This window comes from Harpia harpyja, chromosome 1, assembly GCF_026419915.1.
Source record: "Harpia harpyja isolate bHarHar1 chromosome 1, bHarHar1 primary haplotype, whole genome shotgun sequence".
Classification (NCBI taxonomy): domain Eukaryota; kingdom Metazoa; phylum Chordata; class Aves; order Accipitriformes; family Accipitridae; genus Harpia; species Harpia harpyja.
In genome coordinates, this window is record NC_068940.1 from 77385294 (window position 1) to 77409471 (window position 24178).

At 38.1% G+C, this 24178-nt stretch overlaps 1 protein-coding gene across 4 annotated transcripts in view; it reads left to right on the top strand.

Moving 5' to 3' along the window:
- ETV1 (ETS variant transcription factor 1) overlaps window positions 1-24178 on the top strand; it is a 66644-nt gene that overhangs the window by 14349 nt on the left and 28117 nt on the right. For all 4 annotated transcript variants that reach the window (XM_052801155.1, XM_052801140.1, XM_052801146.1 and 1 more), the window contains 2 exons: window positions 19458-19587; window positions 21143-21331. In XM_052801155.1, coding sequence (XP_052657115.1) covers window positions 19458-19587; window positions 21143-21331 — 319 coding nt within the window. The remainder of the gene's footprint in view (window positions 1-19457; window positions 19588-21142; window positions 21332-24178) is intronic.

Consider the following 24178-nt stretch of genomic DNA (forward strand, 5'->3'; position numbering starts at 1 on the left):
ACCAGACAGCTGTTAAATACAGCATTCATGTACTGAAATGTTCGGATTAAAATTAGAGAGATTAGGAAGAATTGCATTAAAATAGTCTTTAACCCAAAAACCAAATTCACACTTGTTGAGTTTTCTTATAAATCTTTTAGAGGGTTTTTTCCAGTTATTTAGAAACTGTTTAACAAGAATTTATTGAGAGTATTCATAACATTTTTGGGAGGGGGGGAAGTTTTTTTCATCCCCTGGACTCTCATAGTAGACCTGCACAGCAACAATTTATTTTTGTTTTTCTCTAGAAGTTCCTGTACATATACCAACCAACAATCATGGTCACTTTTAAAGTTGCCCTTTGTAACAGGTTTTTTTTTCTTTTTTTACCTCTGGCTTCAAATACTTGTTTTTTATTACATCACAATATGAAAGCCAAAACTATTCTGTAAGTTGAAAATCAGATACATTACCCTCCATATGGAGCTGTGTCCAAATATGGGCATGTATGCATACATCCTTTTTGTAAGAGTACAAAGTTCAGTTAGGGCTTCTGTTAACCCACAATTACCATTACACAACAAGGCAATGATTCTTGGAAAATAATTTGTGAACTGTGAATGAAAAGCCCCATTGAAGCTGGTCACTGCTTTTGGTGATAAAGAAATTCTCCTAATATGGCTATTTTATTAATGCTGTTGTATTTCAAAGTTCCTTAGCCACAGCTTACACAGTATTATCAAAGGAACATTTATTTCTTCATTTCAGTTGGTTTCTTTATCTTAAGTAAAGGTCAGGAGAGCTTCCTGGAGAGTTACTCTGGCAAAGGTTATGGAGTTTCAGACATATACTTGGATATAATGTATGTAGCTGTGGGCTCTGCAAAACAGGAATGGAGATCAACATAACCAAAGCTATGGGGAAATTAACTGCTGCAAAAGTAGCACAATTGGGACTGTTTTCTCTAGGATCTAAACCTGCCTTCAAACTCTGTTATAATGACTTACTATATGTAATCTATAAGTCTGTACAGTACTCACCCTGTTACTGGCAGCAGCACTTGGCACTTGGCTTTTTTTTTTTTTTAATTATTTTTATTTTTTTAAAACATGGGAGAGGATGGGCAAGCTTTCATAGGTTCAGTGTTTAATACACTTAATTGAGCCAAAAATGGTGAAGGACAGAAGTGTAAACCGGTGAAGGAGGTCACAGCCACTTTAGTTCAGAGGCAACCAAACTGTGGTTTGCTGTACAAATTTCATTTATGGAGCTGTATATAGGTAGGGCTGTGTGTGTGTGATATGCTGAATATGTAAAGAAAACTGAAGTACTCCACTGAAACAGTTACAGTCTGCAGTCCAGGTACAAAAATTAGTGACACTTTATTTCTAGCTTCACTGCTTGAGAAGTGGGCTTTAAACCAGAGGTAGATTTATGGTCTTGAAACTTGTAACACTGACAGGACTTGTAAGAAACTTCGGTAACAGTAGCAGTGCTGGAAAGCTATGGTTTAAACTTTCTTGCCTAGAAATCACCACCTTAGTCAACTCTTGAAGCAAAGATGTGGAAGGTAGCGGGGGAACTGATACTGCCAAGACCATGTGCTGCGTCCTAGTGCTGAGTGGGATTAAATGCCCCTTAAAGTGCCATGGGTTTTGTGTTTCTTTTCTGTAATAATGATTTTAACTAGTGAAACTGCACTGGTATTAGTAACTAAGGGAAACATTTAGTTTAGATTAGATATACAGTCCACTTTATCCTCTTAGGGATTTAACTTCAAAGCTAGCTTGGGACCATGAATATTTCAATTATGAGTTGCTATTAAACTTCAATCAGTTTTCAAAAAGCAAACATAATATATATATTTATAGTTAGGTGTGGGCTTTAGATACTATGAGTGAGATCAACAGCTAGCATAACTTCATGTGATCTTATTGACGTTACTGAAATTACGTATATTTCTACTAGCTAAGGATCTAGCATGTCAAGCTTCCCCTTAATGCTTTAAACTTCAGTTTACCTGTTTAAAGTTTAATTTATTTTTTACTCCATTATGTCTTTTGGAAAGAGATCCTTCCTACCATAATAATCTTAAAAATGTCTGTACTTCCAAAGCTTTCATTTTTTGTCACAGAGTCCAAAGCCCCGTCTTGTCCATCTTGTATTACCTTTTTATTAAATATTTTATTAACTTTGAATAGCTATCACAAAGAACCTTTTTGTAGTTTAGTTCAGAGTGAGCGGAATGAAGAGTAGATAACAACTAGCCTGTTCAGATGAAACTTGAAAAACAAATCACAGTTTAGTTTCTCATAGCCTTCTGCTTTCTGCAGCAGCTGAAATTCTTGAGTTCTAAGGGGGGAAAAATGTATATCAAAAGATTTTTTTCAGCTTGCAATTATACTGGAAAAATATCGCAATTGCATATTAAATGGTGTCATTTTCTTACTTTTTCATTTCCATTCTCGTAAGAAATAAAAATTCCACAAAAAGAGGGAGGAATCACTTTTACAGGCATTTACTTGGAAATTCTCTGTTGGGCAGGTTGGTTTTGTGCCATTCTGAATCTGCTTTTACACTTCAGCTGACCTGCTTGCTATATATTCAAGTGGCTTCCTCATGACTGTTCTTTTAGCAATTACATGAAAAGTTGTGTAAAGTATGCAAAATCTGTTTCTCCAAGAAGGTGAATGCTTCTTATTTTAAATCAGGATTCTGCATGTGACACTTTTTCCAAATTCTTACCTAATTCATAAGACTTAGTTAAGCTGTTATTCTGTCCGTATAAAGTCAGTATTCATGTGTCGAGAAGGGTGACCTGTGTTAACTTCCTCAGATAAGGTTTCCTATTGTTTCAAGTCCATTTTCATATACTGAGGAGGAGCCAGATCCTGAACTGGTTGTAATCGGTAGCAAGGCTTTCAGATACTGTAGAACAGCAAGGATTTAGCAATCTAGGGGTAAAAATGAATAAAGTGTTCAGTTTGCTTGAAGTCAATAGCTGTTGAGGTGAAGATTGCTTGCTCCCATTGTTTGGATGGTTTCTATGACAGACACAAGAGGAAGTAGGTAGGATTTGCTGATGTTTAAAGGATGTAGTTGGCAGAGAAAGTTGATATTGTCAACAGTACACTGATTTGTAATTTGACCTTGGTACAGTTGGCTATAAATGGGGATTACTCTGCCCCAAACCAGATTGCCTGGTGTCTTAATAGCATGATTGTGTTTTGTTTTATTTTAATAGTATGTATTTACATTGGTCTGTTCTTCCAGAGTTTGGGGTTTTTTTTCTCTTTCTTCTTTTGCCCTAAAATGTAGGTTACTCATTTAAAACTCACGATAAACACTAGCTTTTTGCTTTTTATTTGTTATTGAATTTCAGCTAATGAGGATTTGTGCTGTGCTTCACCTTCTTGATCGGTTTCCTTCCTTCTCTTTCATTTTATTCCTGTATTGTTTCCCTGACCATCGCAGCCTTAACTTAACACTGCCAAGGGGTAAATGTTAATGTTAGACCACAGCTGTTGACAGTAAATGGGAAGGGCTGGCTGTAAAATCCCTGCTCCTCCATGTCTGATTAAACTTTAAGGTAGGAAAAATACTTTTTTAGTAGTGATTTTGTCACTGATCTTTCATGACCTTTATTCTTTCTCTTACCTCTGTTATTTTTGCTCCAGGTTTAGAAAAGGAGCTCTTTCAATGTAGATGCCAGGAGCCTTAAATTATTCAGGGATGTGCTTTTTAGATGCTCTGGCTTGCAATCTTTAAAAGCCTGTTAAAGAGATTCTTTACATAGGCTTCAGGTAGCTGTATTCTTCTGTCATTTTAACTAATGGCTTAAGATATTCCAAATGCAGTTTAAATGAGGAAAAGCTTTAATATTTATTTACATGTTTGCAGCATATAAAATCCTGATTTTTTTTTTGTCACTATCAGGTGAAAAATGCTCTGTTTGTTTTATTTTCTTTTTCTTTCTTTCTGTGACTTAAATTTCAAAAGCAAATTTCAGAACTAGAAGAGCATTTCCTGTTTGCTTTCGTATAGCAAGAGCTGGTGAGAAAGTGGTGGAGGCTAATTTTTACTTATTTTGACATATTTGGGAGAAAAAAAATCCACACAATTAAAACGAAGTAGGAAACACCAGAATAGTGTAAGTTCTGATGGGCCTACTGCAGTCAAAAGGAGATCTGTTTACTGGGTTTGATTTTGTTTATGATGCAGAATAGTTTAATTTTGCAGCTTCTAGAAAAAATTTTAGTGGACTGAAAAAAATGACAACATTTTTTAACGTGATGATTCACTACATAGGCAGCTGGTAGTCATGTCTTAGTAGTGCACAATGTCCTAGAAATTGCAGTTGGTAGTGTTTTGGTTTTCTGTGTGTGGCAAGTTGCACACACCAGCGTGTTTTCAGGGGTTTTTTTACAAATTTCCTTTTTTTTGTTAGTGTGTGTGGCTGGAATAACTTTTTCTTTAAGTGTAGCTCCGCAAGTGTGGTACTGCAGCAGGCAGTCCAACAAATACCCTACAAGGTGGTGCTAGTTATTCTTGGTGCTTAGCTGTTACCTGGTAGGGCTTTCTGCTGCAGCTGTGTTTTGTTTCTTGCCACTTGTCTTGAAACTACTTCCTTTCATAGGTCAGACGTTGTCAAATACAGAGACATTTACTTATTTATTTTAGTGCATGCCCGACTGTGATGGATTCTTTCTAAAGGGCTGTGAGAGTCAGGGCTGTGGTTTGTTTCTGCTCTTAGGTTTGCATGACCTTGGGCATGTTGCTTAACATCTTTGTTTCTCTGTTTGAAGTAGGTACAGAAATGCATGTATCACTGCTGTGAGATATACAGCTTTCTTAATGATCACTTATCTAGAGATCTCAAAAGCATTTTACAAAGAGAGTCCAATGCAATTGCTGTTGTAAGAGCTGGAGAGGTCAGACTGAGGAGTCGATGCTGACCACCTTATCTCCCTTCGTAGTTGCCTTAGATAGCCTCACTTCTTTCATTGTGTCCCTGAGCACTTGCTTCCTTTGTTTAAAGCAGGACTGAAACTGTTACCAGCTGTTAACTTTCTTTTTTCCTTTTTTTTTTTCTTTTTTAAAATTCTCATTCAAAAGAAATTAGGAATTGGTGTCTTTCAAAGAACTTTGTGGGCTCATTTTGTGGTTCATTGCCGGGCATTAGCCTGTGCAACTATGGATTTTTTTCCACCTTCTTCCTCTGGAGGATTTTTGGAAATATTTAAATCTGCCATAGTCGTGACCTTTTCCATAATTGCAAGATTTAATTCTTGAAGAAGTTTTACCAAGAGGCAGACTGTCGACTGTAATGCCTTTAACTTGTGATCTTAATAGTAGAGAATTTGTGGGTTTGCTTTGATTTTTATAAGCAGTTTCTGTTTATTTGCTTTTCTGTTTGTATTTTAATTCTAAATTTACAGCTTTGAAGGTGCAAGGACTTTAGGTTCTCCTGGATTGTAGTAGTGGTAGTGGCTCACAGACTGTGTAAATACTGACGGTGACAATAGCACTGTGAATCAAATGACAAGACTCCATCGAGTCATAGCTTTTGATTTTTAAAACTTTTGAAGTGGAAGCTATTCCTTTCAGAGTGCCCTGCATGCCATGATGTGAATTTTATTGCTAATGAAAAGGTACCTCTGGGCATCCCAGCAGAGACAGCAGCCACATTATGCAGATGTGGTTTAACTGCATGGGGTCACTGTGATGGTCTCCAGCTCTCAGGGGCATGGAGGAGCCCAAGCAGCTGGACAGGGCTCTTCTGGTGGGGTTTTGTCCCCCTGTCTCCCCCCGGCCTTCCACTGTCATGTCCCTGCTCAGCCAAGCTGACTTAGTTTCCTTTCCTCAGAGCCCCATCCTCGTTTGCTGTTGTATTGCAGATTAAAGGCTTGGGTTGCATGTGGAGGTTATCAGCTAATGAATAAACTTCAGTCATCCTGTCCTGTGATAAATCTGTCTCATAGATCAAAGATGAAGCATGTAGACCTTTTTTCTTTCAAATGGTAATTTCTTAAGGCTGTCAGATCACTTCCTAAGGTCTGTTTACATAAAAACAAAAACATTAAACATATTTTATTCAAAACGTTGAATTTTCAGTTTTGAAAAAACTTTCTATTTCCCCTCTGAGGAAGCCTCCCCTCCTCCCTTCCCCATAAGGAATCTGTGAGGATCCCATCTGTGGAAATACAGGCGAGCCTCACATTGTAACTTGTAGTGACGGCAGTATTTTTTTAACACGACAGTTATTTCTGTTTTAAAACAGATAGTTGGTTAGTTAATTTCATCTGGAGTATGTATATGTATTAGAGCATCTGTTCAGTTCCAGTTGTATTAAACAAAGTGTGCAGAAATTTGTTTCAACTGTATTTTCACACAGAAACCAAACAAGGCAGACTGAAGGGTCTTTGTGATTCTATTTTGATACAAAACTGTTATTCTCCTTAAACTGCTTTCCATGCAGTGTTTTTGCAAAATATGTTTTGTATTCTAAGAGCAGCCTAAATAATGATTTGAAAATCCATAAGGTCTGGCATGGTGTAAAATAAGGAGGCAGTCTGCAAGCTGAGTCCATCCACTTCTATTTATTTCATATGTTTCTTTAGGTAAAATGTATTTACAGTCTGTATCATTTTTTTGTCTTTTTTCTTCTGCTTGCTGCCTCAGCAACTGAAGACAGAAGTCAGGCTCTCCCACAGACTGCTGTGAAGTTTTCGAATGGTATAGCAGGAAAAAAAGGGAGAGTGACAGTCCTCAAAACATCAGTTAAGCATTGGAGAGTCTGTGACACATTGATGTCATGTAGGACTGGTATCGCTAGCCCTCTGTAAGCACACAGGAAAAATAGCCCTTGTTTCAGGTTCTGTGTCCTTTTGTTTTGGTCCCTGTGCATTTTAGTACTGGGAAGTAATTACAGTGGGGCTGTTTATAAGCTGATAAATATGCATAAATGATGATATTTATTAATTTTTTCGAGTTTTTAGAAGTCATCAGTGTTTTTTCTAGGAATGATCTAAACCTAGTCTAAGCTGGTAAATGGAAAACTGATTACTTTTTCAAGGCATGTGCTCCAGTCTTTTCCCTGAGAAGGATTCCTTTCTTTTCCTTTGACTTATTCTTCATGTTCTCCTTGTCTTCTATACATTACTCTTACCCCTTCCTGGATTATAGTTTGACCTTGATGAGGTGAATAGAGAAGTGAACTGTCTTGGTAAAGGATATCTTTATTCTTAGGTATCTATTTGTTCTGTAAGCTGAGGATTATGCATGTTAGAAAAGAGTGAATCATTAGCAGCTTTATTTCTGGTTGTCTTTTTTCCCTGTGGCTGTTTATGAACTTATTCAGCAAATGTGGTTGCCAGTAAGTTAATGTAGTGAAATATTTTTTAGCAGTGACATTTACTGCCAAGTCCTGCAGTCACTGAATAGGAAGGTTACTGACTGGCCAGGTTTTTGTCTTTAAATTTATATATTATGAGTCGTCATCAAGGACATTTAAAAAATTACGTGTGCAAAAACAATTCCCAGTCTTGCTAATTTGATCCTCTTTGCTCAAATGTTGTTTCCTTTCTGCTTCTAATATATACTTTAAAAAGATAAACAGTTTAATTTTTTTTAATACTCTGTCTTCATGCTGAAACCAAGTGCAATGTTTCCTTATTAACCAATCCATAAATAAAATTTCACATGACCAAAGCACTAATAAATGGAGACAAAAGAGACTTTGAAAAGTGTCAGTATTCAGTAAAGACCAAAAGTTTCAAGCATTTGGGATTAGAATTTGGGAGCTGGATTTATATAAGTGTATGTGTATATATACACAGTGTATACTCAGTGTGTATATACACATATTCTGTATATACATGTATGTGTGTGTATATATATGCATACATGCATTTAAGAAATATACACGCCATGTAATTGTCAGTCTTACTGATTGCATGCATGTGTAAAATTATCATACAACTTCAGGAACAATTGGCTTCAGAAAAAATGTGCAGTGTGTGTATGGGTAGTGTACATTCAGTTGTGAGTCTCGTATTCAGTAAGAATGCCTTAAGTAGTGGCAGAAGCCTTAAATGTCTGTGCTGAGAACCAGAGCCTGGTTGCAGGTGGTCAAAATTCCACTGGCTCCAGAAAGAGCACTTCGCTAACAGTCTTTGAATTTTGGGCTACTTACTTAAGTCCTGACTCTGTGTTCCCAGACATAACCACTTCTGACAATGGCTTCTTTGTTTCCCTGTTAAATCAGTGATAAAACTTGTGAGCTGAGTTTTATTGTTGACTTATTTCAATGGCCTTCACCTTTTCCAGTGGAGACTGCAGTTTTTGCAGTGGTTTTTGGTAGTGAACTAAAGATTCAGATTTCAGCCTAGCTTTAATGAACTATAAACTAGATCTGTTAGAGTTGCCTTACTGCTGAGCATTTGTGAAAATTTAACATTGAAGTATGAAGGACACATGTATTTAGAGTGGTGACAGTCTCGTTCTTCCAACAAAGTAAACAAAAATCCCATTAGTTACCCTGAGTTAGTGTATACTTGTTTTATGAATGTATACATATTTTTATTGTTAAAGACAAATTCAAATTAAAAATCATGTTCTCAAAATGCAATTTTGTTTCTTTTAGTGCCTATCATTGAGAGTTGCTAAAATAAAAACAAATTGTAAATAATCTTTTAAATTAGTTGTCTAATTCATGCTAGGGAGCACTCACTGTGCAGTCCATTTCATTATTTATTGGCTTCTCTTACTTTCGCATATTCTTGAGTAGCTAACTGACAGATAGGGATGATTATCCTTAAGGATAATCTTTTATTATTATGCTCTTTTATTAAGAGGATATTCCTATTTTTATAGGGAAGCAAACTGATGCACTGGTTATGAATCTCTGACGGTAGGCTCCTAAGACTGAGCTACTTCAAACTATAATCAACCTTCTGACACCAGTTTAGGTTATGAACAAAAAATGGCAGAACCAGAGATTAAATCCAGTTTCTTTCGCATTTTGTCTAGCTGCAAGTAAAACATCAGCAGCCTTCTCATCTATAGCTGGCTATTAGCTCTTTGCATGGATACATCAGAAAAGAACAACAACAAAAAAATAACTAGATTGATGTAACTTGAAACTTTTCTGTAAGAGGGAAACAAGGCAGAATCAGTTCCTGTTCGTTTTCTGCTGTGGGTATGCTTTCCTAAATATCAAGTTGATGATACCTTTAAAACGATAAATACAAAAATTACAAAATGGTTTATGTTAAAGCTTATTGTTACTTCTGGCAAAAATACTGGTTGTAATTTTCAAAGTTTTCTTCGTAATTCTGTTTCTGCAAAACCTATTAGCGTGTGTGTGTGTAAAATGCTGGGATATTATCTCGCTTGGATATTTTAGTAATGGAAGTTACATAGTACTTAGCCATTACCTCTTACAATTTAAATTAAATTTTGGAAATTGCTGCAAATGGAAATCCTGTCCTCAGAAAAGCACACAGACCCTGATTTAGTGGCCAGCTCTTCTCTTTGCATTTAACTTTATTGATAATTCCCAGGTAGGAATACAATTTAAGTTTTCTTCCAGGCTTCGTTTTACATTAAGACTTTCCTCTTTTAGCAGGAGCTCTAAAGGTGGATCACCTTTCCTTGCACCCTGCCTGGGAGCCTTTGGAGCCACATACATTATAAGTAACTGTAGGAACAAATGCCCCTGATCTCCTGCCAGGATTTTAACACTGAAAGCTAATGCAGATGAAGAGCAACGCTGTTTCTCTGTGGGGTCCTGGAGGTTGCAGAACCAGTATAGAGGGATTAAACATTCTTTAGAAACCCCCCCCAAATATCTTACGCTATCCATGGGTTTTAGATGAATTGCTACAGAACCCAGCTGGTTTAATTTTTATTAGGTTACTGCTTCCTCCTCCAGAGAGCCCTAAGCCTCTGTTTATTTTGGGGGCAGGGGGAGAGGGAGAGCTCTTCCTCCTGCTTCACCTACTCTTCTCAGACATCAAAGCAAGCCAGTTTGCTCGTCCTAGCTTAATCCTCACTTTCTCCCTCCCACCAATGTTCTGCAGATTTCCTTGTATTCTTCTCAGAGTTATCCAGTGTCCGTGGTATTTGTCAGCAGGTTAACTTTTGCCCCGGAGGTACTTGCTGGGAGGCAGAGCCCCTCTGGCAGCACTTTCCCCTCGACTGCCTGCAATGGCGAGTCTCATACAGCCGGACAGGTAACTGTCTGGAAAAGGAGAGCACTGCATGAAGGGGACATAATCAGAATAGAACAGTGCCCATGACAGCATTTCTGTGAGACTGCTGCTTTCAGAGGCTAAGAAACTGTGTCAGTAACTGCAGCTCCCACTGCATGAAAATACCTTCTAGACAATTCTTAACTAGAAGATGAAATCTTTTGGGGGTGGAGGAGAAGCGGGGTCAGCTAACCAAAATCATGTCAAACTGTTCCTTTGCTTGGGGGTAGAAGAGAGAGCCAGCCTTCTAATACCATGTGGCAGTTCATCTAGTTAGCAGCTGTCCAAATAAAGTGTCAATTTAGGCCAAAGGACCTATAGTGTCCTAACAAGGTGTTTACTAGCAGCCTCTTGAAAAGTTTGCCTTGGAATTGCTCCATCTTTGGGTTTAGGGAGTAGGTTAACTTTTATTGATATTTACTGAAAGCAATCCCCCATCCCCCCCAGCCAGGTGGCTTACCCTTTTGGGTGGGCTTTTTAATTTTTGCTATACTGAACATATGCACAGACTTCAATTTTCAACCGGCATGGTCCTTTTAAATGAGAAGCCAAGTGGGTACAAATACCTGAATTATCTCAGTGGTGCCTTCAGCACTTCAAGCATCAGAAAGCTGCAGGTGTACCCTCAGTAACTCTAATGAATATTTCAGAAATTGCAACTGCACAGACAAGCAAATGAGGGATGCCTTGCACTAAAAATGGGGATTTATAGCATTGAACCAATTATTAAGCTGTATGGGTGCAAGTCCCTCTTCCACAGTGGCTGGGAGCCCCTCTACCTCAGGAAGGCTGCATCCGTTATGGCATGGGGGCCTTAGCTTAGCTGCCCAGAAATAGCTAAACTGGCAAAAATTTTCAGTGTCTTTGCACACAAGAAAATGACATTTATTTCCATTTGTGAAGAAGCATCTAGAAGAATTTCTTTGCTGAACAGGGGCAGGAGCATCATGTTTAAGAGTCAAATAAGCTGTGCTGTAAGGAAGTGGCATATGTCTGCATTATAATGATGATTTTGGTGGTCACTTTTGCCCGTGTACAAATGCCCTCGTATAAACCTGCTTTATGGGTAATGATGCAACTTTCACGTGCTGTAGGTACAGTGAACCTGTCTCTGTTCTCTACTTCAGCCTTCTTTTTGGCCTCACCTGTTATTCTCAAAGGTTTTATGTTAATGCCAGATCATAGTAAAGATAGGGAAAAATTATGGTGGATATGTAGAATTAACATAATCTAGAGATGAACAGGTGATTCAATTAATTTTAAATTGATTTTCATCAATACTTGTTTTTTGTCTTTTAGTCATTAATCTGTAATGCTTTTTGCTTTAAAAAAAAGGAAAGAAAAAACTTCTCTTACTCTAAAGCAAGAGAAAGTTATTAAGTTATTTTAACAAACAATGCTTGTTAATACAGATGCATTACTGCAGATTTTAAGGTCCAGAATGTCCCAGTATCAGTTGTAGGAAAATGTGCTGTTATTTTCCATCTTGAAACTCTGTAGTAGTAAACAGGAATAAATCCCAGCTTTCAGTGCAGTTCATCTTCACCTGCTTGCTACCTTTTCCTAATTCAAATTCAGAATCAATATTTTTTTCTTCTCATACCATGACAGCTGAGAACAGTCCATGTAGACTTTGAAGACAAAATCCCACAATTTTGGGCTGTCTTTTATTGTTCACACACCCCCACCCCCAATCCCTCCCTACCCCCTGAGGATTTTAAAGGCTATACTATTATGTAGCATTCGTGCAATGTTGTATTCAAGTAGACCGTTACTTGACATGCACAGTATTGTATGCTTTAGGCTGGAAGAGAAAATAAGCAATTTGCTTCATTTTGCAAAGTGAGTTCTAACTGTTATTAAAGTGCATTTGTAGTTGCATATTTTCCAGTAAAGGTGACAGATTACTTCAAAGCTGGTATTTTCTTTTTGTTAAACAAGGTTCTCAAATAGATCCATCTTGCCCACGTATTCTATTCTTGCCAATTGGCTTTGAAAGCTGGTGCTTGGGCTCATCGTTCAGAACTAGCTTCCAAAAAATGAGGTCCCATGCTGTTTCTATCTATGGAGCTGGTAGGGGCTGGAAGGATCTGATCTGAAGCCAAGGCGAAGACTGAATTGATGGAATCATATCTAACGGGTTTGCCAAGTACTGCCCAGTCATGAAGTTCCACTTTCTGGGAAAGAGCACTGAGACGAGAGGTGGCAGAGCTTTCGCCATGATACCGGCTATCCTCAGATTTCCTTCCCTGGACTGAGAGCCAGGCCACCATGTAGGAAAGAACTAGCTTTTTGTTGAATGCATTTTTACATATTTACATGTTGTTCCTCTTTTCTGCATGCTGCTTCCCTATTTCCTCCCCAGTTACATATATGCATTTGAAGAGGAAAAAGCTTACTGCCCTTTATTGCGGTGTTACATGTATTTTGACCATACATAATGTATCATTGCAGAGGCATGCTTGCATGTTCGGTATGCTTACTTCCATTTGACTCTGTGTGGACACACACAAACACCCAAACACACACGCAGATTCTGTTTCAGGTGAATGGTGACCACTCAGTGGGACTAGATGGACGCCGATTGTCTTCAGAGCCAAATTCTACATCTTAAGCAAGTTATAGTTTTCTAGATACAACCATAAAGTGGAGAATAATACCAAGATCATGCACTTCAAAAAAACCTACTTGACGGGATTGCTTGGATTTTTATTTCCCTCCCCTTTTCTACCAGCTTTAATTTGTGAGATAGTGAAAGCTCAGGTCTCTTGTGTATGTTAAGTTTTTATATAAACTGCCGGGATAGTCTCTGAAACCACAGTGATGATACACATCTGTGTGTCAGATATCCAATTTGTCACCAGCTTCTTCCAATATCTGGCAGAGAGCAGGACCTAAATGAAATCCAGTTGACTGGAGCTCAGCTAAGATCTGATAGAGGTGACTTTGATAGATCAAATGGTTGAAGAACTTGGTGGAGTTTCTGTAGATGTAATCTGTTCAGCCACTTTTAAATCAGTCCACAGTCTTCAGGTCTTGCTCATCTTTGCAGCTGTTGCAGTGGTCAGAAACTAAAGGGGTTTTTTGCCATTGTGTGGGCAAGAGATTGCCTAGGGTGAAAACAACTGCAGATCTTGCCTCAGTCATCCATGCTTGCAGTATTCAGCTGTTGCACTGGTCTGTATGTGTAGGCTTTAATTCAAAATCATTGGGAACAGTTTAGCTGGAAAGACTTGGTTACCAGCCTTTACTGTCTTTCCATCCTCCTACCTCTCTTCATCTAACACCCCTCCAACATGATGTTTTTATTTCAGTTTTTGTTAGTATGCTAGGCTGCGTGCTGCATTCAGCTGCAGCAGCAGTAACCTCCACAGTATGAAGGAATGGTCAGCTGGGTCTAGTACGTGCTTCAGCTAATTCCTCCTGTGCATCCCAAAGATTACCAGTAAAATTTCTCATCTTAATGTATGGTGGAATGAAATGGAAGGAGCACCCTGCTTTGGCATACCATTGTCTTTTATCAGATGCCTGTTAAATGGGTGTTGAAATTCAGAGTGCAGCTATCTACAAAGGTCTGTAGCTCAAATCATAATGATCTAGAAATAATCAATAAATAGCCTTCAGAATGCAGAAGGCTATTGTTCCATAAGTGAAATAACACATTTTCGAAACGTCTTCAGAAAATATGTATAAAGCCTGGCATTCCCACCTAAAAGGTCATATAGAAAGTATTTAGTTTTGTAGCTTATCGCGTCAGATATGCAAATACCTATACTGAATGTATGGTTCAAATGCTAAGTAACTGTTGCAGAAATAGAGCATTTCAGGCCTCATAGGAACCCACAATGTTGTGTTTGGATTTTTTTTTAGAAGTCTACTGATAAGAGCAGCTAGGTCATTACTATCACCTGAGAAGTAACCAGCACTTTACCCTCCTTGATGAACCATTCAATAAACTGTTCGTTTATTGAAGGTAGATTTTTTTATTATTAAAATGCCTACCTGTTGTACTTAGAGCATAAATAATTTGTTTGAATCATCAGGTGAGTGCTGTTAAGTTATAGTGAGCGAGGAAAATTGCAAAAACACGAATTAGGGTCCCTGTCCTTAAGTGTATTTCAGTTTGCATTTTGATAGCAGTTTAGAAATGTTATCGCCTGTTTTGTCACAGACATAATTCACATCTTTCTTCAGGCACTGTAAACAAGAGAAATGGTTTAATGGCTCCATAAAAGGCACTCTGTGCTGATAGCTGAGATTAGACCCTTTAGTAATGGATTTTTGTGTGTTGGGGGAAGGGGAGGGCTTGGCAGAGGTAAATGTACTGGAAAAGAATCTTGGAGAGACTCTGATGTATCTGAAGTGCCTGCTGCATTTCTGTGTGTATTGGGAGATAGATTTAAAGTGTGACAGTGTTGGCTTTATCAGTACAGGGGCCTTCTTGCTTTTGAAATTTTAGCAAGTACTAACTTGGGTCACCTGAGTAAGTCTGGCACCTGGAGTTGTAGTGGTAGTAACTTAAATATTTTTACACCTTCTGTCTTTTCATCTTGCTGTTAAGAAAATCAAATCCCCCCTATTCAAATGTGTTCAAGAAATCTCTCTAAACTTACGTTGCACATTAACAGTTTTGCCTCAATCGATCATGAAAATGAGTGAGTTTATTCACTAATTCAGGTTTAGAGGGTGCTTTGAGAGCATAAATATGAAAAGCAGTTCAGAAACATGCAGCAGAAATGTTTAGGGTATTATTTACTGTGACTTCCTGGTTACTTCATTTTCTCTGCAGGTACACAAAGTCCTTGAACTTAATACACATGAATGTACTATTACTTAGGAGACATTGGGGTTCACTAGCACAAGCAAGGTTGCTGCTGTCAGTTGATTTTATACCATATAGTAAATGCTCTTGCTGTACAAATGTTCATAATAATACTTCTTTGTCTCTTTGGTCAGAGGAGTCAAGATTGCTTGCTGTTAGCCAGTGTCATTGAATTACCAGTAATATTTCGTGCCTTTTAAAAATACGTTTAAATTAATTCTTCTTCTTCAGAAAATAAAATCAGATTTTATTTTGTGTTCTGGGCAGGAATCTCAAGTTTGAAAATTATACAATAACTTTTTGCTCAAAGGAGAAACGATTTGCAATTTCACCTGAAATATTCCTCATTTCTTCATCTTGAATAATCATCTCTTGAATTGAAAAATATTTTAAACCATTGCTTTTATATTTGATGCAGTGCATTTCTGGGGCTTTCTCACAAGAATTGATTCAGTTCTGTCTGTACAGAGGTGATATATTTCCTGTTTCTCAGGCTAGAAAGTATATAAATCGGTCTCCTCTGAGACAAACTGATTCCTCCTTTAATTTCAGAGTTCTTAATAAAATTGTTCTTCGTTTGGAATCTTAAACTGGGTGTTACTATGAACAAAATGTTTGGCGATTAGGCTGTTGACAGATAGCAAAGGAGAATAGCATTTCAAAATAAGGGGTAGCAGGTTTCACCCTGTATTTTTGCATGTTCTGTGCGAGTTTGTGGTGAAATTATTATTGTTTTGTATAAAATCTAGGTCTGTACAACAGCACATGATGTATAACATGCAAGCCCTTTTACTCTGCAGGTCTAGATAGATATATTTATGCACAGAGAATATGCATACAGTAACGTATTATACCTCAATCAATTTGCTACAGATGGTAGCAGTCCTGCTCGCCTTATATCTGCATGTTGGCTTCGGAGGAGCTCCAGATAGGGTCTGCGGATTGAATCCATTCTGACACTGATAAGCCTGACTTTCCACAGTAGTTCAGATGAGGTGTTGAAGCCATCCATCTAAACACACATTGTAAGATTATTTGCCTTTCAAGTTTGGAGGTAGTTATCTGTAAGTAATCACTCGGGATGAAATCTTGGCCCTTGGTCACTTCTTAATAAGATCGTTATTAAGGCAGAGTGCCCGTTACTTTAATAGGGTTGAGACTCTGTTCTGGGGTTAAGTAAAATGAATTTGCCGTGAGGAAGAAAGAAGTGGTGACGAGCTGGTTGTTTGAAATGTCATTTTGTTAATTTGGATGTGTTGGTAGCTTGGTACGCTGCACTAAGATTAGATTGTATAAACAAGCAACCTTGCTCTCCTCAAAAGAAAACGGATTGAAAACATAAAATCCAACTTAGCAAAACGGTGTATGTTTAAAATCTCTTTTAATAGGTGCACTATAAAATAAGTGTCACGCTAAAATGAAGAGCGACGGGTGGAGGGTTTCAGTGATGATACAAGAACTGTTTTGAATGTTTGAAATTTTATTGTTGGAATAAGTCTGTCATCTTCAGCCACACTTAAGATGTGGTTTGAAAGGTCAAGTAGCCTTCAAGAAAGCCCCCCAAAAATGCACTAAGTATTTCTCTCAGGCTATCTTTTTTCCTTTCTGCCTCTAAAAGGGTACACTTAAGGAGTTACAGATAAAGCTTAGCATGGTGACTGTGTCAGGGGACTGCCCGAGGAAGGCTTTAAATTTTACAGCTACATTATCTTTCTGGCCGTGCTTAAGATAAAGATCTAATATAAAATCACTTTGGACTGTAATGCTTTCCCTAAATGAAATGAAGGCGTTAACCTACTTGATTTGATACACTTTACCCTAGCTTATAAAGCTGGGAGGAAGGTGAGGTAAACTTTAATTAAAAGTACAGCACAGATGCCTTCTAGCACTGTGCCCTGTACCTTGCTAGGACCGTACAGTAAGCAAAATAAAATGTACCTCACAGCCGAGGCAGCAGGCTGGAGCCGTGTTCAGTGAAAGTAATTTAATTAGTGTTGATCATGACTCCAGATGATGGTGATTTGATAAGGAATAATTTAGTACTTAACAGCCTTTTACATGCACCAACTCCATGTGGGAAGGTAAAGCAAATTGCACAAAATGAATGTGCTGCTTTCACTTGTGCCTGTGCCAGTGAGCTGGAAAACTGCCTGTTAGCAGACGTTCAGGCTCTCAGCGCTGTGATGAAATACCCAGCCAGTTCTCCGCACAGGGCTGTGGTGTGGGAGTCTCTGTACTCCCGTTATTTAAAAATAAATAAGGGAAGTAATTTTTCATAACAGATTAACTCTGAGGAAGTAGCAAATTTAAAATAAAATAAAAAAAAAATAGAGCATGTGGCCTTTGTGCAAATATGTGATACTGGCTTTAAAAAAGAGTCTTGTTGCAGTTGTGTTTTAATTCTCTGATTCAAGTCAAAGAGATTGCCTACCTTTTCATCGGAGCCACTGTCCTGGAGTTGTGGGGCCCATCATATGCATTAAATGTGCGATGTGCGTTATCTGACCAAGACATGCAAGGAGAGTCAGCAGTAAAAGTTCACTAGCAAAAACCCGAAACAAACTACTGGGTGTCAGCCTGCTTTGCGATTACAGTGGAAGGCTGACTGGGCTGCATTTTGCTGTATTATTAAATTGAGAATCTTTATTCGAGAAGTCCATATGGTCTTTTATTTTAAGGCAAGTTCAGACAGTTTTATTCAGAAAGAGTTCTTTCCTTGTTGTGACGTTCACCACTTTTCATCTCTGTTAAGTTACTGTGCTATGCATATGTATTTGTGTACGTGTTTTGCTGTCTGCTTTTCCTTTGTAATCTTTCCACCAAATGTAATAGCTGGCTAGCAGTTTTAGAGACAATTCTTGTGAGTTTTGTGAAAATATGTGACAAAATAACATAGTGCTATCTTGCAGATGTCTCAGCTGAAAGGCAAAAGTACAAACTGTCATGTAATAGGGTACGAGAGGACCCATTTGTGAAAGAGTTCTCTGAATGTTGCCCAACCGTGGGAAAACCTGTGGTGAGATCTGGAATCCAGATCTTACTCGCAGATACTTAGAACTCAGAGTTTATTGGTTCTGATGCTCACTTCTTAAGACAGCATTTAATTTACCTCCCCACTGAACATACGCATGTGTATGCAGGTGCATTAGTATCAGAAAATACATACTGTGTAACAAATTGTCTTTCCTAAGTTCAGGTGCAAGGGAAGGGACAAGATGCTACTTGATGGTATATAATAATGTCCTGATTTTGCACTGAGGTTCTCTAACAGGGACTGCTGCACGTATGTGGATTTCCACGGAGGCGCAAGTGTCTGTCAGGCTGGACCGTGATGTTCAAACTACAGTGTTTTGGTCACAGCATCACAAATTGGTGATAAAATTGATCTCTGAACTCTAGGCTTCTCAGAATTCAAAAATGTATTCACAACCTCATTTTATTTAACACTTGAAGGGTGTGTTTTCAAGCTGCTAAATACCTGTCTTTTAGTCCTTTGTCCTTCTAGCCACTTATTTTAGATTTGTCTAGGTCAGGTGAACTTTGCATTTTCTTCTGCTTTAATTTTGGTTAAGGTTGGCTGTGAAATAAGGAAAGTTGGCTGGCTTAAACTAACGTGCTGGTTAACCTTGTCTTTACCTTTGGACTTTTTCTTAATCCAGACCAACTTGTGCTTCTAATTAATGCTGCATTTCTGTCACACGCCCTCTGTTCTTTTTACCTTTTAAAAAAGTATGATTAATTTTTTTTTTCTCAATTTGTGTCTATATCACATTTACTATAGACTTTGGTGAGGCCAGGATTTTGTCTTGTGTATTTTTGAGAAAAATTACTGAAGCCATTTCTTGTGTATTTTGTTCAGATGTTACTTATAACTAAAGGCACATGTAATCATCCAGTTTCATAAGTTTCACTGCAAATTTTCATGCATTCTGTGGGACAAAAAGATTACTGATCATATACTTGAAGCTGATATATGAGAAATTTATTTTGGAGTCATTTGTGTGGCACTCTTTGAAGTGAACTACTATTGCATTTATAGCTAAAAGCTACATCACTAATATTACTTAGAAACATTTGGTGCCTGGGAAGTATTTTGCCTCTGACAACATTTACAGTAGTTAAGCCAAATATAAGTGGGCTGTTATTTTCCTGCTAATGAGATGGGATCATGGCCATCATTCTATTAAACAATAAAAGTGCTAATAGCCAATGCGAAGGATCTCTGGTGTCTATTTTTCAGTTGACACCAGAAGAAATATTTGAAATGTTTATTTCCTATATTGTTTTTAGTATTACAACGGTTTAATTAATCATGTGTTTAATTATCAGTATCTAGCTTACTTGAGAAAGCTCATTGTTAATATTGTACTTGGGTTTTAATTACATTTTCTTTCTCTTTACAGTGGCTTTTCATAGTCTCCCTGTGAAAATCAAGAAGGAACCCCATAGCCCATGTTCAGAACTTGGCTCGGCTTGCAGTCAAGAGCAACCTTTCAAGTTCAGTTATGGGGAAAAGTGCCTGTACAATGTCAGGTAAAGCAATCAGGAGTATGTCTGCAGTGAGAACTGCTGATTTAAATGAGAACTGACGAAAGAGTAATAAAACCATAATAGAGATTTTATAAAAGTTACCTCTTCAGCAGATAACAGACTGATGAGATAATGCATTTAGCTGATGAACACTGATGGAGTTGTTTACAATTGCATCAAACACTTACATAACCATTTTAAAGCAGTGTTTTTCATCAAAATGCATATTCTCCATTCCTTCTCCGTGGAGATAGCCAGAGTTTAAAAACCCAGGGTGCAAGTGTGAAATAGAAGGAAGGAGTGTCGTGTTTTCTGCGAGTTGTGTTGAAATTACTTTAAAGATGCATTGCACACATTAGGAAAGAGAGAGAGATCTGTGTAACAGGCAAGAGATTGGCAGGTCTGAGCAACACATTAGGTATATGACAAGTTTTGCAGATGTTATATGTGTGTATTCATGGGTGATTAGAATTTAAAATAGCATTTCATTAGGCTCTGCATCTTTGTTACCTATTCAAAAACAAGTTGTCTTCTTTTATAGGGATAGATAATAAAACCTTTATTTATTTGTGTGGGTGGAGGGGCTTGATACTACTGCATTCTTTATTGACTTTCTTTTGGTTTGCACTTATGTGTCATTCCTTCCTCTAGTGTCAGCAGTGAAGGGTTTCCTATTGACATTTCAGTCTATTTTAGAATCTTTCATCTAGCTTGTGAGTTTTTATTCTCCTTAATGTACTACCAAAACTGTTAGCACTTAAAGCATTTACATTTAACTTTTTGGATATTAAGGGGGGGGAAGACTGGCACCTTTGCCAGTCATAGAGGAGTGATTTGATTTCAAAAATCAAGTGCATATACTTATGGATTTGATGGGTGCTAGGGGACCTGACATAGGAAGGTATGCAAGTTCGTGTTTACTATCCACCTAATGTCTGCATTTTTCCTGTTTGGAAGGAGGGATGGATGATCAAAGTGTGCTCAAGTCCTTTCCTGATTTGGGACATCTTTGAAAATAGCATCTATGTATTCGTAGGACCAGTACTTTATTTTGGGGGTGGGGGGAACCTGTCAGGAGAGGCTGCTGACATCCTAGTGTGGGTAGCTAAGCCAACATACCATTGTTTTTCTGTGTCAGATCCCTTCCCTCTAGCTATATTGTTTTACTGTCTCACTTTGTGGTTTGTGCAAGCTCTAAAAAAGTCTTGACAGGCACTGCTGGCTCTTCCTGCTCTAGTCCAGGTGCTTCTACTTTTATGTATTTTGTATACCTCCTGTTAGAATGTCACTGTAAGACTGAATCCTTTAAAAATATATTTCTGTGCCCCAGAGAAGAAAATACTGTGTTGAACCACTTGCTTCTAACATGTTTTTTTCTGTGCTCTTCACAATGTAAAGTAGACAATTCCTCTGCCCCAAACTGGTTAGTAAGGTAACTATAATAAAAAGCTTATAAATGTGACACTTGTTTTTTTTTTTCTGGATGTAGATGCTACTTTTTTTTTTTTTCCCCCCGGAGAAAATAACCTGACCTTCTTTCCCCTTGCCTTACTGATAGTGCCTATGATCAGAAGCCACAAGTGGGAATGAGGCCCTCCAACCCACCGACGCCATCCAGCACTCCTGTGTCACCACTGCACCATGCCTCCCCAAACTCAGCTCAGACTCCTAAACCTGACCGGGTTTTCCCTACCCATCTCCCTCCATCGCAGTCCATTCAAGACAACAGCTTCCCTATGGACCACAGGTAAAACACAAAACATGTGAGAAACCCATGCAGAGGGTATTTCAGTTGTGGCTGCAAGTCTCATATAGGTTAGCTCTGGCTTCCTGCCCACAACGATTCCTTTTTGGATAGGGGGACCAAGGTGAAAACCAGCAAGGTTCAGAGTGTCAGAAATATGTGTGTTTTATGAAAGGCTGGCACCCGGCTTGGTGCACTTCAGTAGGAGTTCATATTTGCAGTGACAGTTTTAATGACCTGCTTCTTCTGTCTTGTGAGGGTGATTACAGGGTGCTAGATAATCTCGTCTAGGCTCCCTTTCCCATGAAAGGTTGGACCAGATGGTCTTTCAAAGTCCCTTCCAACTTGGGCTATTCTATGATTCTGTGACTCACTTGAGGCTAGTAAGCCCTACGAGGTAATGAAGTCACTAGCAGGCATGATCCTGGCTATAAATATCTGGTCTCTTGCTAAGCAGTTCACCTATCTAAGAGATAAGTGGTCATGGTGTTACTGCTTCAGAATATTCTTTCGAAGGTTGGATCGTTTTTCCAAACCCTTTTGAAATGTAGCATTTCAAACAAAGAAAGATGCCAACATAAACTGTGCTTAAATAACATTAGTCTGAGTAAAAGCCACAAGAGCTAGAGACTAGAATTAAAGCTTAAACTGTCCTTAAGTCACCCTGTTTTGTTTTGATATGTTAGAAATCCCCAGACAGCTGACTATATTTCTTAGCTCAGTTTTGCAGCAGATATGCTCAGTGGATTTCCCTGATTTTTGAGACCAAACGGTTGTTTGTGGAATTCTATTTATCCTAACCTTTATTGCATGAACCTGTTTTTGTCTGCTGTGTTGTGTGATAGCTGTGAGCATTTAAAATTTCAGCTGTATGTAAAGACATACATATGTTCAGAAACTCAACTTGGCTCTTAAACATTAGTAAATTAAGAAGCACCTGAAAAGAAAATCACAATTGTTGGGAGTGCGATTTGCATGCTCTGCTCTAATAAGGGCTATTATCTCCAGGGATTTGTGCAGATCACTTCTGAAAGGGGTTGCTAAGGTTTATATTGCTGTTTTGTGTTCTGCTGAGATAGTTTTAAATATCATCCAAGGCTCTCTACAAGCCCTTCTGGTGGTGAAGAAACACTGAATCGACCCCTTCAGCTACCATAGTCACCATCTTTTCCCCCTCTGTGGACTGTGGTCTAACCACGCAGGCCCCCAGTGAAGCCAGGCAGTGGTTTTGATTACAGGATGGTGGATAAATGTGTGTCTGTGTATACACCAAAGTCAAGTTGTCAGGAGACTGAAATCTCCAGAAGCTAAATAGCTTCTGTGCAGAGAGCACTAATAAGGTTTTTCAGATGAAAAAATCTTTTAGTTTAGAGCAACTTGTAAAGACAGTACTGAAGCTGTATGTCAGCCCTAACTTGATTATTTATAGAGATTTGCATACACCTTAGTATATTTTTCTATACCCATCACACTTGCTCTGCACAAGCTTTGTAGGCTCTTTACATGATCCACCCCCTCCCCATTTTGATATTCGGGTTCTTTAGGGCATTTTGCACTAATGCTTCTCTTCCGTAATAGAACATCATGTGTTCTAGTGAAGTCCAAAATAGCTGACTCAGGCCAAAAAAATCTCATTTTTCTCCTTTTTTAAAGAAAAGTACAATTGTAGTAGAAGATATTTTTTCCCCATTTTCTTACTTATTTTGAATCTTCTCACTTCCAGTTGTTTGAAGCAAACGGGTACTTCATATTTTTGTGAAATTCAAATCTTCCCAATTTACAAGGTGATATGCTATTACAATGAGTGTATTCAGAAAATGTCATTTAAACAGATGACCTACCTATGGGAGTTCATATATAAATCTATAACTCAAGGCGTGTTTCTTTAGAACATGCATTGGTGGCATAAGATAGCATTAGTATCTAGAACATAGAGCCCATACATCTTCATACAGGGCATGAATGTATGAACGATAAGTGGTCCTAACAAGTACTAACAGGAATCAAATCCACTTGTATAAACAAATGGCTTGATTCCATACAAAGCTTCCAGTACAACAAGTATTATTAACTTCCTTTGAGGCTTTGTGAGTGAGCCTGTTTCTTATTTTAACTTCAAGTTGCAATTTTCTGATTCACTCCTTGACAGTTCTTAATGATAATTTCTGCTTCTTTTTTTGGCTAATGAAAAAAGGAAAAGAGGGAAATGAATGCAGTGCCAGTCAGCCTAACTGTTTCATAATACATTTGGGTTTCTAAGTTTATTTTCTGCAGGTGTAGGTGGAATTGCAAAACCCAATGTTACAGTGCAGTACTCTTTCTACTGCAAAATATAATATTTACAACAGCATTAAAAAAATTAATTTTGTCTCTACTACTACATTTTAATAGTTTCTATCTCTGTAGCTCCCACAGTATTTGTAATTAAGCTGTGACAGTAAATATTTGTCAGACCAAGTTCACAGCAGTATTATGACAGACGTTAGTAGAGTTTAAATTGTTTCAGAAACAATGTGCTACATATGAGTTGGTAGTCAAGGACTGTATTGCCTGTGCAATCAAACCCCTGCATTCTTCTTCACTCATCGAGTTTTCTCCAGGAGAATGTCTGCTTTTGCCTGCGTGAACCAAAGCTGCTTCAGATCCAAAGTACAGGAAGCTGAAGAATGAATAGTTCTTGATTTTTTTAGTGTGACAGCAAGAAACTTGCAGAGGAAGGCACAGGTTTCTTTTTTTTTTTTTTTTTTTAAAGTGTGTCTTGCTCATGATGAGTGATAACAGGACTAGTAAGCAGTTTGTTGCAAGAATGTTGCATCTGCTGTGGGTTACTGCAGACACAATATTACTGCA